General features: G+C 56.8%; 2 protein-coding genes across 3 annotated transcripts in view; one reads left to right on the top strand and one right to left on the bottom strand.

The window, feature by feature from the left end:
- Positions 1-15,612, top strand: part of ACSF2 (acyl-CoA synthetase family member 2) — a 30,049-nt gene that overhangs the window by 13,244 nt on the left and 1,193 nt on the right. The window contains exons 2-13 of one of the 2 annotated variants that reach the window (XM_057714336.1): positions 1,874-1,921; positions 3,863-4,058; positions 4,438-4,566; positions 4,811-4,864; positions 5,167-5,285; positions 5,403-5,568; positions 6,118-6,213; positions 6,351-6,508; positions 6,798-6,889; positions 7,173-7,249; positions 13,563-13,670; positions 14,891-15,042. In XM_057714336.1, coding sequence (XP_057570319.1) covers positions 3,873-4,058; positions 4,438-4,566; positions 4,811-4,864; positions 5,167-5,285; positions 5,403-5,568; positions 6,118-6,213; positions 6,351-6,508; positions 6,798-6,889; positions 7,173-7,249; positions 13,563-13,670; positions 14,891-15,042 — 1,337 coding nt within the window. In that variant the 5' untranslated portion in view covers positions 1,874-1,921; positions 3,863-3,872. The remainder of the gene's footprint in view (positions 1-1,873; positions 1,922-3,862; positions 4,059-4,437; positions 4,567-4,810; positions 4,865-5,166; positions 5,286-5,402; positions 5,569-6,117; positions 6,214-6,350; positions 6,509-6,797; positions 6,890-7,172; positions 7,250-13,562; positions 13,671-14,890; positions 15,043-15,612) is intronic. The other variant, XM_057714335.1, reaches the window with a different exon arrangement.
- On the bottom strand, positions 7,448-11,433 carry CHAD (chondroadherin). Its single transcript, XM_057714347.1, has 4 exons — positions 10,626-11,433; positions 8,615-8,778; positions 8,208-8,353; positions 7,448-7,967 (listed from the first exon to the last, which is right to left on the bottom strand). The coding sequence occupies exons 1-3, from the start codon at positions 11,397-11,399 to the stop codon at positions 8,212-8,214; spliced, it is 1,080 nt and encodes a 359-aa protein (XP_057570330.1). The 5' UTR covers positions 11,400-11,433; the 3' UTR covers positions 7,448-7,967; positions 8,208-8,211.

The following is a 15,612-nucleotide window of genomic DNA, read 5'->3' as shown; positions in this document are numbered from 1 at the left end:
TTCTTGGGTTCAATTAGTAAACAATTCTGCAAAAATCAAATTTAGATTAGACAGTCTCTGGTGATCAGATAGGGACTAAATCCAGAGCTTAAAGAAGAGAATCACCCACCCTATCCTTTCTTCCGGGACTGGGCAGGCAAGGCTGTAATGCTGGGGCAGTGGTACTGGACTCTCCACTTCAGAGTCAGCTGTTTACCAGCCAGGCAGCCCACTTGGCCTCTTTGCATTTCAGTTTCCTTACCTGTACAATAAGAGTTCATAATTCCCACCTGTATTTTTTAGAATTAGCTTATTGTGTATCAGAGAAACCCCCTCTCACTGTGGTTTTAGGAGATGGGAGTTTCTTCTTCTAGGAGATGGCCAGTCTGTGCCCAGCATGGTACAGCCTGCTGTTAGGCTTCAGGCCCTTCTGTTGTATTGTTCTGTGGTGCCCAAGCTCACCATGTGGTTCAAGAGAACTGTCCTGGGCAGCATTCCAGCCAGTGGGAAAGAAAAAGAGATGTGCTTCCCTTTAAGGGCTCTTTTCAGAAGCTGCTGTGCGAACACACACACACACACACACACACACACACACACACACACACACACACACACACACACACACACACACACACACACACACACACACACACACACACACACACACACACACACACACACCCACCCCCTCTCCTAAAATCCCATCGGCCAGAACTTTTTTCGTTAAACCACCTGCTGGGGAAGCTTGGAAATGTGCTCTCTATTCCACATGGCCATGGTCAAGTAAACATCTCAGGGTATATTGTTCAGGGAGAAGGGGCTACTGGGGGTCTCTCTCATACCACCTATCAGAGCTGCCGTGACGATAAAGGAGATAATACACGGGACAATTGAACTGCATTGGTGGGATGGGGGCGGCGGGGAGGCACATAAATCGACCTGTTGATTTGCCAGCTAGACACTCCAAGAGAGCACTGAAAACCATGGTGAATGCAATTCCAAGCCAAATAAGACACTGGGTCATTTTGAGAATAAGAGGGTCCCTGTTGTGAGGCAGATCCCCCTGCTCCCCACTTTTAATGCTTTGTTGATGACAAGACCATTTAACGGGCTGAAATCTGTATTTCTCTGCCTTCCAATCCACATGCTGGGCTGTTGGGAGGTAGCCTGCCAGGCCTTCAAGGGCAGTGGTAAGCCACTGAGTGCAAAAAATGTATATAGTTAGGATTCACCGGTTGTAAGTAACAGAAACCCAACTCTGTTGCTTAAATTTGTTTGTAATTTTAGATTACGTGTGTAAGTGAGATTGTGCAGTATTTGTCTTTCTGTGTCTGGCTTATTTCCCTTAAGCATAATGTCCTTTAGGTTCATCCATGTTGTCCTAGATGGAGTTCAGCTTCCCTCCCCCCCCCCCCCCAAAAAAAGGGGCTTAAATTGAAAGGGAATTTATTGACTATTGACAGTGAAAAGTCCAGAGGTAGGTAGACTTAGCATGCGACTGGGGCTAGGTGTTTGACAATCTCAGGATTAAGTCTGTCCCTGGGTCTTCCTGTCTCTGTTTCTGTCTTTGTCTCCCTGTCCCTTTCCATCTCTTCCACTTTCCCCTGTGTTGGCTTTCTTCTTAAGCAGGTTTTCTTCATATGCTTGCTCTTGCAACTATCACTTTGACAAACCCAAAGAAAAGAGCGTATCTTTTTCCCAGTGGGCAAAAATGGATGCCCTCCACAGTATGTCTGTGAGGGAAGGATTTGGATACACAGTCTCTCTTCAGGGGTATCCTGGTGACCACGGGGAACTACCTCCGTAGTTCTTTAGGTTTGTCAACCTGAGTGGTAGGGTGTGGGGGCTGGCAGGGCTTCAGAGCCCTGTGACTCCTGGCTGTTTTCTGTCTCAGCACGCCTGAGGGAACCACCTGCTGCAACCCTTTGAGAAGATAGCCGAGGTAGGTAATCTAGATAGCATCTCCTTGAGTATAACCACTGATCCAAGTCCTCAAACTCTGTAGGTGGGGAAGCTGAGGCCTAGAGAGGAGGAGACACAGGTATCTCACAGGACTCTCTCCAGAACAAGCACTTGGGTGCAGGTGGCTTATTTGTGATCCTAGGAAGTAGGAGTGAGGGAGTGCGGAGAGGAAACAGGAAGAGACGTCAATACGGGGTGTGGGCAGGCAGCCAGGGTCTTACCCCCGGGACTTGATGCCTCCCGGAAGTGTCCAGCTACAGAGTGGGAGGCTTGAGGGAATCCCTGAGCAGACAGAACCACAAGGAACTGTCCCAGCAGCTGAAACCAGAGATGCACCGAGGAGACATGTCAAGGGACACCACAGGTGTCTGTGACAGCCACCCACCCAGCCAGTGGCACACCTGGGATGAGACCCCAGGCTCGCAACTCCAGCCCAGTGCGCGTTCACTTCCTCATGTGTGGCTCATCCTCGTTGAAGTCAGGACAGCCTCCCCATCAGCCAACACTGGGACCCACCCTCCTGGGATATGAGGTTTCCTCTCCCATTTGCAGGGAAAACCAGTTTTGCTCCTCTCTGCCCTGCATACCTTGTTCTTCCTAGAATTCTCCCCCATAAGCCATAAGGGGCCAATCAGTGAAAGCTAGGCTTGGTATTTCCAGCTCAGCAGCTGAAAGGCCCCCAGGGCCCACACCACTGAGTGGTGGCCTGGAGGAGGCCTGGAAGGCCTGGATCCTGGAGCATGCCCTCTCTGATGAGAACAGGGTCTGAGAGCTGTCACACTCTCACCTGCGCCTGGCTGGGAACCCAGCAGCTGTCACCCAGGACAGCCAAACAGGCAAAAAAGGCCTAGGCCTGTGTTACTTGGACAGCCGGGGACCTGGTTTTGTCTTTGTTTGTAAATAATCAATAGACTTTAGATAGTTTTAATAATTAATAGACAGTTTTTTTTAATGTGGATTTCTTTAATTAATTAATTTATTTGTTTGTGCCGGGTCTTAGTTGCAGCCGGAGGGCTCCTTAGTTGCAGCTCACCAGCTCCTTAGTTGTGGCATGCAAACTCTTAGCTGCAGCATGCATGTGGGATCTAGTTCCCTGACCAGGGATCAAAGCCGGGCCCCCTGCATTGGGAGCACGGAGTCTTAACCACTGCACCACCAGGGAAGTCCCGAGACAGTTTTAGAGTTACAGAATAACTGAGCAGATCACGCATAGAGTTGCTAATACCCAGCCCCCACTCCATTCCTGGCACAGTTTCCCTGATATTACCACCTGCGTTAGTGTGGTACATTTGTTACAATTAGTGAACTAGTATGGTACATTATTTTTTTTTTTCTTTAAGAACTTTTATTAAGGTACAATTGACATACAATAAACTGCATATACTTAAAGTGTACAATTTGATATTTTTTTCCTTATTAGTAAGGTACGTTATTACTGACTATAGTCCATAGCTTACATTAAAGTTTAGTCCTTGTGTTAAGACTATTCTGTGGGTTTTGACAAATACCTAGGGGCCTTTTTACCAGGTGGAAGCGGGTGTCTAGGATGAGGCCATTCCTAGCCTTCCCAGGCTGCCTCTCTGCTTAGTCAAATCAGCATGATTGACCTTAGTTTCCCTTTCCAGAGTCTGGGCACCAAGGCTCCAGGCCCCTGGCACTGAGTGGAAACTAGGGATTAGGTTGGGGAAAAGAACCTTCTCTCTAATTAAGGACAGGAGGTCAGCCTCCAGGTTTTGATCTCCCAAGGGAGAAGCAGCTCCTAAGTTAAATGGGGTTGGTCCCTGGGGATGGGGGCAGATCAGACAGTTTCTGGAGCCTCCCACACGCACTGTGAGCAGCCTCCTCCCAGGGGGTGTGCCACCCCTTGCTGCCAGGGAGGCCTGGTATGGTGCAGTGAGCCCACAGCCCCCTCTCCCCACAGTTCCAGAGAGATGGATCACACCGCCCCCCTGCCCATCGGAGGCCTCAGCTACGTCCAGGGCCACAACAGAATGAGCCTTATTAACGAGACCGTGGGGCAGTGCCTGGATGCCACAGCACAGAGGTTCCCAGACCAAGAGGCCTTGGTTGTCCACCACGAAAATATCAGGTTGACCTTTGCCCAGCTCAAGGAGGAGGTGGGTCCTGACTTTGAACCCTCAAAGTGGGCAGGTGCTGACACCCAGCTGCCCTGGCTGGGTGGAGTGGCAAGGGCGGTGCCTGGCTGTGGGGCAGGGTGCTGGGGTTGCCTGAGAGCCCCAAGGGTTGTCAGGAGAGGAGGGCAGGGCTGAGGCAGAGGTGGCCCAGGTGCCTCCTGCATCAGTCGTTCCCCGGACACTGGTTAACTATGCATGTTCCCAAGCCCCCTCCAGATCTACTGAGGCCTGGGTATCTGTCTGTCTCTTGTTCCCAGGTGGTTCTAATGTGAACTCCTGGGCCAAAGGTTAAACGGGGAGTCATGGACCCCTTTCTGCTCACCTGCATCTTACCCCTCTGTGCCCTGTCTGTTTACACCAGGTGGACAAAGCTGCATCTGGGCTCCTGAGTATCGGCCTCTGCAAGGGTGACCGTCTGGGCATGTGGGGACCCAACTCCTATGCATGGGTACTCATGCAGCTGGCCACAGCCCAGGCAGGCATCATTCTGGTGAGAAGGGGCTTGCCTGGCACAGCTGGGTATATGGGGGTGGGGCATTATTCAGGGGGAGCCCCCTGGACCCTTGGCCCCAGAATCACACCAGTGCCTGGCTGGTTTCAGACCAGCTAGTACTTTCTCCTGAAGCCCACCAAGGAAGCCTGAAGGTACAGGGTGCTGCTGCTGAGGGTGGAGGGGCAGCGAGAGGGACAGAGTCTGTCCAGGGCATGTCATGTACCCTCACTGTCTCCACCAGGTGTCTGTGAACCCAGCCTACCAGGCTATGGAGCTGGAGTATGCCCTCAAGAAGGTAGGCCCATTCCTTGGGGTTGGGGGGTGGGAAGCCAGCTGATGCCTGGCACAGGGGGCTTCCAGTTGTCATGCAGGGCTGACAGGGGTAGGGGGGGCATGCACAAGTGAATGACACCCAGAATCTGTCTTTCCTCAGGAGGTGGGTGGGAAGTAGGAGTGGTTGGTCGGACAGGCTAGTGTTTGTGTTGGGGGTGGTGCATTGTGTGTCATGGTGGTGGTGTGTGCAGCAGAGAGCAACTCCACCACATCCCCAGGCTGGGGCTTCCTGCTGACCGTGGGGGGGGGGCTCCCCTTCTGCAGGTGGGCTGCAAAGCCCTTGTGTTCCCCAAGCAATTCAAGACCCAGCATTACTACAACATCCTGAAGCAGATCTGTCCAGAGGTGGAGAAGGCCCAGCCAGGGGCCTTGAAGAGTCAGAGGTGGGGGTGTCCCAGGTTGAGAGGGGTGCATCACGCAGCATCCTGGCCCCTCAGCCCTTACCCATCTCTGCGGGCCCTCCCTCAGCCCCTGACTCTCCCCACACTCCCTACCTCCAGGCTCCCAGACCTGACCACAGTCATCTCGGTGGACGCCCCTCTGCCAGGGACGCTGCTCCTGGATGAGGTGGTGGCAGCTGGCAGTCAAGAGCAGAACCTGGCCCAGCTCCGGCACACCCAGCAGTTCCTGTCCTGCCACGACCCCATCAACATCCAGTTCACCTCGGTAGGGCAGAGGTCTCTAGGCCCCGAGTCCAGGCTGGCACACTAACCCTTGCCCACCACGTCACCCTTCCCTGAGAATGAGGAGGCAGCAGAGGAGATCAGGAGAGCGAACACTTTTCTCCTGGGGCTGCCCCTCTGTCCCCTCCGCCCTGGAAAGCATCCCCCACTGGTGTCCTTGTCGCACGCCCACCTCCCCGGCCCTCTTGTGCCCAGCACAGGGGCAGATGCACTGAGCCACCACAGGTCAGAGCCCCTTATTTAGTAGATGGGGAAACAGGCCCAGAGAGGGCATCTGCTGGTGAGCCACAGAGTTCTCTGAGCCATCTCATGAGAGACGTAAGGACAGACCTCATCCGCCACACTTCTGGACCCTAACACGTGGCCCTGTGCAGGCGCGTGGCAGACCTTTGCGAATCTGCAGTGAGTGGATGAACCTGGGGCAGCAGCCTCGGGCCCCTGACGCCTAGTCCAGTGCTTTTCCGTGCAGTGGCCCAGGGCGGGAAGGAGATGGCACGAAAGAGGCCAAGCCATCACCTGCTTATCTTGTCAGGGGACAACCGGCAGCCCCAAGGGGGCCACACTCTCCCACCACAACATTGTCAACAACTCCCACATGATAGGAGAGCGCCTGAGGCTGCACCAGAAGGTGAGGGGGTGCTGGCCCAGAACGGGCTTCATGGCACCCTTCCAGGGGGGCTTGCTGGGCTCCCCTGCTGGCTAGAGGCACTGGCTTCTGGGGCTCCTGGCCGCTCAGTAGACCCAACCTCCTGCTTCCATCTCCAGCCACCAGAGGAGACGCGGGTTGTCCTGCCCAACCCCCTGTACCACTGCCTGGGTTCCGTGGGGGGCACGATGATGAGCTTGATGTACGGGGTCACCCTCATCCTGTCCTCTCCGGTCTTTGATGGCAAGAAGGCGCTGGAGGCCATCAGCAGAGAGAGGTGGGCCTCAGTGGACAGCTATCTGTGGGCCAATAGGACCCTCCTGTTCCTCACTTCTGGGCCCTGATCCCTTTCCAAGATGTTTCCTCCCTCCAACCAGGAGAAATGGAGATGGGGTAGTGGGGGACCCCCCAGGAAAGGACCAGTTCCTCCCTCGAAGGAGCTTCTCCTGCCTGTTCCCTACAGTTGCAGCCTTGGCCCTTGCTGTAGGGTCAGGGTGGGGTGGGTGAGAAGAGTAAGTTCCCTTCTACTTCCAAGCCTGATTTTGAGATGCACCTCCCTTATACAGAGGCTCCTTCCTGTATGGAACGCCCACAATGTTCGTGGACATTCTGAACCAACCAGACTTCTCCAGTTATGACATCTCGGCTATGTGTGGAGGTGGGATGGGGCCAAGGGTGGCCAGGCCAAGATTGGCCCAGTGAGCTTCATATGTGCCCAGTCTTTCATTTAGGGGGCAAGAAGGCCGCTATAGACCATGGGTGGTGGGAGGCACATCCCCAGTATCCACAGACACCAGCCCGAGGCCAACTGCCTGGTCTAGAAACAGGTCCCGGGTTGGGGAGAGAAGGGAATGTTGTTTCCTAAAAAGGGCCATAGGTGAAGGGGGGGTCCGCTTGCCCTGGAGAAGGTGGGAGCTGTGTTAGCCCTCTCTCTGATTCAGGTTTGATTGCTGGGTCCCCTGCACCCCCAGAACTGATTCGAGCCATCATCCACAAGCTGAACATGAAGGAACTGGTGGTGAGTGGAGGCAGGGGCTGGGGTGGAGGGCAGGCTGGGGCTGGGCGGAACACATTGCTGGGAGTGGGGGGGAGCCCAGCCTGAGTCTCCAAGGGAAACCCTTTGGCTGGCCCTCATTCCAGAAAGCAGATGTGAGACAATGCAGTCTGACCTCATGAGCAGCTCTCAAGTCACAGAGATAGGTGACAGGGGAGTAAATATTATACACACATAAACGTATATTTATAGAAATCTGGGGAAGAAATGCAGCATGGGAGGATGTGTGGCAAAGCACCAGTGTCCTGCTAGAGTGTCCTGGCAGGCAGGGGCTGGCAGAGGTGTGGGTAGGGGCTTAAGACCCTTCCTGGAAGCAAGGGGTGGGGCAAGGATCTGATGTCTGTTTCCAAATGGCAGGGAAAGGGGAGCAGAGAGGAGGATTCTGGAAGGGTGGCCATCCTGATGGCCACCCTGTTCTGGTTCTAAAGGACTTGGGGGTCTCAGCAACAGCTTCTCTGAGAGGAGCCATGGCCACAGGGCCAGGCAGGATGGAGCTCTCACTGTCAGGTGGAGCTGGGTTCGTGCTGCAGGGCCCGAGTCCCTTGCCAGGACACGTCTAAGTGTGGACAGCTCTGTGCATCAGCAAAGGTTGCGGGGAGAAGGTGGGGGTCAGAGGCGGGAGGATCAGTAGTTTCTCCGGCAGAAGGCAGAGACCAGTCACCAGGACTGGCTGGGTCAAGACCTGCAGTGAGGCAAGGACTGGTGTCAGGACGCCAGCAACCTAGACGATGTTTGCAGAGAATGGTCGGGGTCCTGGATAGTATCATTTTCCCCCTTAGAGGGGGAGCCCCAGTCCGCCCCTCCTCTCCCTGCAAAAATGGAGGGTCTGCGTGCCCTTTCACGGTGGGGAAGTAACCTGGGACACCCTCCTCACTTCCAGAATCTCCAGAGAGGGAGTGGGGGACCTATCACTGGGCCCCACCTGTTTAATGGCGGCCGGCTTTCTTGGACCTCTTAGTGGGGAACTTGCAGCCGCGGAAGGCGTCCGTGTCACGGATGTGCTGGCCCCTGAACTTGGCGGGTGACGCGCAAGTGGCATCAGGGCGGGAGGTCTTGGCTTCCAGCCACCTGGAGAGACAGAGAGTTGCTGGGGTTGGGGAAGAGATGTAAGAGTACTGGAGAAAGGGACAGTGAGCCAGGGGGCCAGGTTGACTTGGCCTTAGAGGAGTGTGGAGCTGTCATCTTCATATGAATGGGGAAATGCCCAGGGTTCCACACCTATTAGGTAGCAGATCCAGGACACATGCCCAGGATGTCTTAGTGCAGGGCCAGTGTGTCTTCACTCCATCATATGAGCATGTCCTGGGGGTACCACGGGGATCCTCTCACCTCCGAAGGCCCCGGAGCTGGCAGGTGCACTTCCAGGGGTTGTTGGTGAGGGTGAGGGTCTCCAGGCTGTCAAAGGGGAAGTTGGAGGGCAGCTGGTTCAGGCGGTTGTTCTCCAGATGGACATGTTTCAGCGTGGTCACACCCAGGAAGGCACCATCAGAGAACTAGGGAGGGAGGTGGGCACGGGTGAGCACCCCAGCTCCAGGGTCCAGCCTCTCCCAGCTCTGTGGCCCTAGAGGAGTAGGGTCCCTCCCTGGACATAAGCAGTGGCACCTTGAGGAGTTTCACAGGATGACAAAGTTGTCTCAGATGATCTAATCCGTACAGCTACCTTTTGAGATAGGTAGTGTTATTTCCAATATGTAAATCGGGGGAGGGGGGTAAGTTCCTTGCCCAGGGTGGCACTAGGGAGTCAACAGTAGCTGCAGGATCATGTCCAGCTCCTCTTCCCCGGCACCGTGCTTCCTGCACAAACACTGGGACTGGGAAGGTGGCCAGAGTTTGGCCCCAGTGGCCCAAGCTGGCACACAGTGAAGCTGGTCAGTGTTTGGTGGGATGGGCAGTGGGCCCAGGCTCCCCACAGCCCCCAGGGTCCTGGGATGTCCCCCAGCTCTGTCCTCACTGCTCCCTTACTGCCTGCCAGACGCTATTTGTGGAGCCACCTCGGTGGAGTCTTGAGCCAGGTTGGCTGGCTCCAGAGGAAACATTCTCTTGGTGCCCACATCTTGGCCTGGACGTCACAGTTCCTGCCCCAAATGAGCCCCTGCTGCCCTGCTCTACTTCCCACTGAAAGGCCACGCTGGCAATGGTGGGCCACAGAGGACTCCACCTTCAGCTGGGGAATGGCTGGGGCTGAAGAAGGACAGGCTCAGGCAGGCTCTGGCCACCCAGATGAAGGCTGGTTGCCATCCAGGTATGATTCTGCCCTCATCTCCGTGCCTGTGGCCCAGGGAGGGGTGTGAAGTTCCCTGGTAATCAGACTGCTCTGATGACCATCTCCCCAACCTTGCCCTGGTCCCCTGCCTAAACCTCCTGGCTGAAGCCCCTACACCAGAGCGATTTTCTAGTCCCAAGGAGGGATTCCACCCCAACTCAAGGCAGCCCCACCTGGCCAGGCACTAGCCATCACCGGGGAGGAAGGACTGAGCAAGAATGCAGCCAAGAAATGGGTCTGGTGACCAGGGTGGGCAAAGGGCAGTGCGTGGTCTGGGCCACAGTGAGGCATGGCCAGTCTTTCCTATGAGGAGACGCCTAGGGTCTTTGCGCCAAAGGTTGACAATGGTGAGTAGTTCTTGCCTCTGCCCCTTCATGGACCCCACGGGTGCCATGCCTACAACCTGGGGCAGGCCCCCGGTCCATGGTCCCCACTCAGCTGAAATGGACCTGAGAATGCAGTGGAATGTATGTGTGTGGACTGGGGGTGGGGGTGGGGGATCCACCAGGGCCTCTGGGAGGCATGGAGGAGGTCTTTCTCAGGTATGGGCTCCCTCCTCACTCCCCAGCCCCCCACCCCACCTTAGCACACTTGCACACTCCCCACCAGGAACAGGGTCTCTTTGTGGGCCTGATTTGCCCAGCTCCTCTGGAAGGCTCCTCAATAAACAAACCTCCCTTTATGGGGTGGTAGGTTTACTGGAGACAGGAAAAAAACAGCAGAGGAGGGGTGGAAGGCCCAACGGGAAGAGGTGGCTGCTGCGCACAGCAGGGGTTTGGGAGCCCTGGACATGCCTTCTGGGGGCCCCTGGTGGGGCCAGGGCTGTCCCAGCTCTGTCTATAAGTAGGACTCCTAGGAGGGCAGTGGCTGAGGCTAGGGCCAGGGGCAGCAGGGCAGGATCTGGGGTGAGAATATGACAAGGTGAGGGCCGAGGTGGCAGAGCTCCTCACTTGGAGATAGCCACAGGAGGAGGTAATTTTAGGGGAGAGGGGATGGAGCCCATCTGTGGCCCTGCTTCCCTGGGCCTCCTGGCCGCGAAGAAGGAGCCCGGGCAGGGCCCTGCAGCCAGGAGCTCACCTTCTCCAGGTTGGTGTTGTCCAGCCAGAGGGTCTCCAGGTATCTGCCGAAAGACTGGAAGGCACCGTCGGGAATGCTTTTCAGGGGATTGTGGGACAGCTTCAGCTCCTCCACCACCCGCAGCTTGCTCAGAGCAGCTGAGGGGTAGCTGGACAGCTGGTTCCTGTCCAGGTAGAACTTGGCGAGGTTCTCCACGTCGTCCAGAGCGCCGGGCTGCAGGGAACTGAGTGAGTTCTCCGACAGGTAGAGCCAGCGCAGGTCCTTGGCACCCTGGAAGGCGCCCGAGCGCAGCTCTCGGATCTTGTTGTTGTTGAGCTGCAGGATGAAGAGGTTGACCAGCGGGGAGAGCAGCCCCCGGGGCAGCTCAGTCACCTTGTTGTGGTCCAGGTAGAGGTAGGTGAGCTCGCTCAGGTCGTCGAAGGCCCCCGCGCGCAGCACGCGGATGTCGTTGTGGGACAGGTACAGGTAGATGAGCTGCTTGAGGCCGCGGAAGGCGCCAGCGGCCACCTCGCGGATCTGGCAGTGCTGCAGGTGCAGCGACACGAGGTTAGGCATGGCCCGAAACGAGTTGGCAGCCAGCACTGGGAAGGTGTTGCGCTGTAGGTTGAGCAGCTTGGTCTTCTCTGACACCTTGGGGATCTTCTGCAGCCCCACCTTGTCGCAGATGACGTGCTGCAGGTCACCGTGGCAGTGGCAGTTCTGGGGGCAGGCGGCCAGCGCCGGCAGCAGGCCGGCCAGGAGGCCGAGGCTGAGCAAGAGCATCGGGCGGGCCATGGCCGGGACGCCTGGGGCCGGGGCTGGGGGCAGCGGCAAGCTCTCGGCGCTCGGTCTCCCGCCCTATTTATACGGTAGCCCTGACCGCAGCCGGCAGCCGGCAGCCTGAGCCAGCTCCTACGTGGAGCCGCGAGGCCACGGGGTTAACTCCCTCCCGCCCGGAGCTGCGCCTCCGCCCTCAAGGGGAGGGGCCCTCGCACCCTGGGTACCGTTCTGCCCCCAGCACGGTCCCCTAACTCCCTGCCCTCGGATCCTGCTGCCTCCCCACCCCACCTCCTTCCCCCCCCAACCCCGGGGGGTCGGCGGGTATGGGTGTGTCCAGGGCCCTGAGTTTACACCGAAGAGAGGGAGGCGGTCCCTGAACTTATTTGTTTGCTCAAGTCTGAGCCTCCAGGCCTCCCCCCATACGTGCTCGGCCGCGTGCCCTGGACCCAGCGAGGGAGGAAGCGGGGCCGGACAGCGGGCCGCGAGTCTCGCCGCGGTCGCCTGCCGGTGGCGCTTTAATGGGCCTCTTGTACTGCGCCGGCCGGGCGTGAGAGCCGCTCTGGCGTCGGGCTCCCCTTCCAGCTGCACCCGCAGCCAGCCCTCAGGAGGTGGGAGCTCCTCCCCGCCCTCTACTGGCCTCTGCCCCCTCGCTCCCAGCCCCAGGCTTGAGTTTCTGCCCCCTGCATCCCCAGTGCCCCTTTGCCATGACTAAAGGTAACCAGAAAGGTGGGAACTGGGGGCGAGGGGAGTGATCCGCAGGGCTTGGCAAACACCTGAAGACCACAGGCACAGTCACACCATGTTCCCCGCTCCTTAATCTCCCTAAAATGCTCCCATCTCCTCATCCCCACCGCCCGCGGTCAGGACCCCTTGGGGGGTTTCGCCCAGCGTGGTGGCCAGAGTGGCGCCAAGGTGTACTTGGCAGAAGCCACACCTGCGCAGTGGCCCCAGGACTGTGAGGGTGGGTGAGGGGCCTGGGTCCTGGCTACAAGGGACCAGCCGTGGACAGCTTGAGCGTCCCAACCGTAAGTCCTGTGGGCAGCCCTGCCCCAGCCTACCAGGTCTGTGTGTGTCCACTTGCCAGCCACAGTGTCCAGATTTTTGTGGAAAGGGAGGATGGGCAGGCAGAGTATAGCTCTGGCCCCAGTACGAGCTCTGGGCTAACTGGTAGGGGTTCTTGTCTGTGTTGGGGGGTGAGGGGAGGAGTCAGACCCCAGGTCTCGCCAGACCCCAGCTATGCCTGAGTCATGCCCACTAACACAGAGGAAATTGGGGGTAGGGTGGGGTTGAAGGATGAACAAAGTTCTGGTGTCTTTGCTGGCTGGAAGGAACCTAGAACAGAGGGTAGCCAGCCCCTCTTCCTTCACCCAGCACTCAGGTGTGGAGGCCTGCCCTCTCCTAAGCCCCTTTCCCCCGGCGCCTCTGGGTGGGGGTCATCGTTGGCCCAGACCACTGCCTGGTGATGTTCCTCCGAGGCTGGCTGCTGGTTTTCTGTTGCTCAGGATGTTCCAACCACTAGAAAGGGGGGTGGGGGTGGGGTGTGTGCCGCTGGCTTTTTAAATCCTTGCTTTGGCTGTGTTTTTATTTTGAGGAAAATAAACTTACAGGAAACTCTCCAGAACTTGGGGGGCACCTACCCCAAGGTTAGGCACTTGTCCCGGGTTTCGGATGGGTGGGGCAGGTCAGGGGCGGGTGGGTGGGATGTGTCTGTGTAGCTCCCAGCTGGGCCAAGGCAAGCTGGCTTTCTCATCAAATCTGTGGGCCCTTCAGCTTGGAAGGGAGCAGCAGAGGATGTTGTGGCCTGACATCAGGTGGGGGTGCTAAAACAGCTGGGGGATGGGGTGGAGAAGCCTGGGACATTGGTAATGCCGGGAGCCACACGCTAAAGCATGTGGCTGCACCAGGAAAGCACAGAGGCTGAGAGCCTGGCTGGAAGAGAATAGCTTCCTTGCTCTCAATTTTATTTCAGACCTGGGGCCCCTGCTAGTTGAGCCAGTCTGCACTGTATCCAGTGCCTCTGCCTCTGACCCCTGACCTCTACCAAATACGCCTCTTTTCCCACCATTCAACAGCTTTCCACTCCCGCCCACCCCCACCCCATTCCTTCCCTCAGGGCAACGTTCCCATCCTTCTGCAGTCCCTGGGCTCCGGTCCAAACACCCTTTCTGGACTCTCTAGGTGGCTTATGGAACCACAGAGAACAGTCCCGTGACCTTCATGCACTTCACCGAGGACACTGTGGAGCAGAAAGCGGAAAGTGTGGGCAGAGTCATGCCTCACACAGAGGTGGGCCTCAGACCCCACCTCGCACCACTTGCCTGGGAGACACCCCCTGGGACGTTTATTGCTTTCAATTAGAGATCCAAACAGCTCCCTCAGGATGCTGAGAGCGCCCCAGCAGCAAGGTCTTCCTGGGCCTGGCCTGGGGCTTTCTCTGTGGGCTGAGGCCTGAGCAGGGAAGAGCTGGAACAGTGACCAGCCGCCAGTTGAACTTCTCCGCAGCCTCCCTTCCTGTCTGAGGTGTGTTTTTGCCAAGCCCACTGTCTGTTTTGGGGCAGCCACAACAGCCTCAAAGAGGAGCCAGAGCACAGAGATTTTTCCTACACAGCTCTTTCTCTCCCATAGCCTTGCCCTCCTCCCCACCCCCATTTCAGCAGAGTTCTTTTTGCTTGGCGTAAACAGTTTCCCAAGCAGCTTCTCCCTCTGGGGGTCCCTTGCACCTTGAAGGCTGATCCAACGCACCTTTCACTCTCAAATTCCCAGCCTCTAACACTGATGCTTTTTTTTTTTTTTTTTTAACACTGATGCTTTGTGCCAGCCAGTACCTAGTTTCCCCTCCCGCCTTGTGCCCTTGCCCCTTTGGGGTCACTGCCGGTGTGCTTCCCCTGGGGTCAACCGCCCTCCTCCCAAAGTGAGTGTTCAGTGACATCAGCACCCTCCCATGTGTCTGTCAGTCTCACTGCCACTCACTGGGATGCCCACCTGTGAGGCAGACGGGGCAAGTGTCGTTCTCCCCATTTCACAGATGCAGACGTGAGGCACACAGGCTGAGCTTTCCTTGCACGTTGGCTGTGGCTTATTTCTCAACTAGGCTTTCAGATTCTGCCTGTCTGCCACCTCTCCTGTTCACATGGCCCTACTGTGCCACCCTCTTTGGCGTCTTTATTTACTGCTTAATGGGAAGTAAGAGGAGATTTCCTTTTCTTCTGCACAGTTTATAATTCTTGAGTTCCCCCCACCCCAGCAGGCCGCCTTCTCTGAGCAGCTCCTGTCTACTGTTTCCTCAGCACCTCCTGGCCTGGGCCTGAACTGTTCTTTCATGCCCAGCTCAGATGTTGGGCTGGTGATGGATCTACTCCAGCCTTTGTCTCCCTCCCCTGGGGATGGGCAGAGCCAGGGGGCTTCATTACTATGGGGAAGGAAGGCAAAGCTCCCCCCATTCCTGAGGGCCCCCCATCCTGAAGTGAGAGGGTGGGAGGACCCAGCCTGAAGTTTCCTGGTCCTAGGCCCAGATCGTGAATGTGGAGACGGGGACACTGGCAGAGCTGAACACACCTGGAGAGCTGTGCATCCGAGGGTATTGCGTCATGCTGGGGTACTGGGGTGAGCCCCAGAAGACCGAGGAAGCAATTGGACAGGACAAGTGGTACCGGACAGGGTGAGAAGGCAGGGCAGGGCGGAGATTTGGGCTGCTGAGGGGAGGCTGGGGGTCCTCAGGCTGAGCTGGGAACACTGAACTATAGCAGGGAGAACATGTGTGTCAAGATGGCCCCTTTACGTCTCAGAGACGTAGTTTCCAAAATGTATAAAATGGGGATGATCATAGTCTCCAAACAGGGCTCCCAAAAGGACCAAATGCAGTACAGATGAGAGCACCTGGGGTAGTGTCTGCAAAACCTGAGCCAATATTGAGTCATTCATTTAATTCAACAAGTTCTCATTATGTACCTGCCACGTGCCAGCACTATTCTAGACACTGGGGGTCCAGTGGAAGGCACAATGGGAAGGGTCCTGCTCTTACTTCCGGCATGTTTGGTGGAGAGAGACAGATACAGACCAGATCATTTCAGACATTCACAAGCACCACAAAGAAAATAAAATAGGGTCACGGGAGAGAGAGTGGCTGTGGTGGGAAGGGGAGCGTCTCTTTATTGGGTGATCAGAGAAGGCTTCTCTAAGGTGGAAACGTTTGAGCTGAAACCTGAATGGTAAGAAGAATCCAGCCATG

Source organism: Hippopotamus amphibius, chromosome 17 (assembly GCF_030028045.1).
Source record: "Hippopotamus amphibius kiboko isolate mHipAmp2 chromosome 17, mHipAmp2.hap2, whole genome shotgun sequence".
Classification (NCBI taxonomy): domain Eukaryota; kingdom Metazoa; phylum Chordata; class Mammalia; order Artiodactyla; family Hippopotamidae; genus Hippopotamus; species Hippopotamus amphibius.
This window is presented reverse-complemented; position numbering and strand designations above follow the sequence as displayed.

What these genes read in the sequence shown, in the direction of transcription:
- CHAD (XM_057714347.1), bottom strand. Translation starts at nt 11,399, where the DNA reads ATGGCCCGCCCGATGCTCTTGCTCAGCCTCGGCCTCCTGGCCGGCCTG. An exon ending in ACAACACCAACCTGGAGAAG is followed by an intron (nt 8,779 to 10,625) that starts GTGAGCTCCTGG and finishes CTCCCTCCCTAG; the next exon opens with TTCTCTGATGGTGCCTTCCT. An exon ending in CAGCTCCGGGGCCTTCGGAG is followed by an intron (nt 8,354 to 8,614) that starts GTGAGAGGATCC and finishes CTGTCTCTCCAG; the next exon opens with GTGGCTGGAAGCCAAGACCT.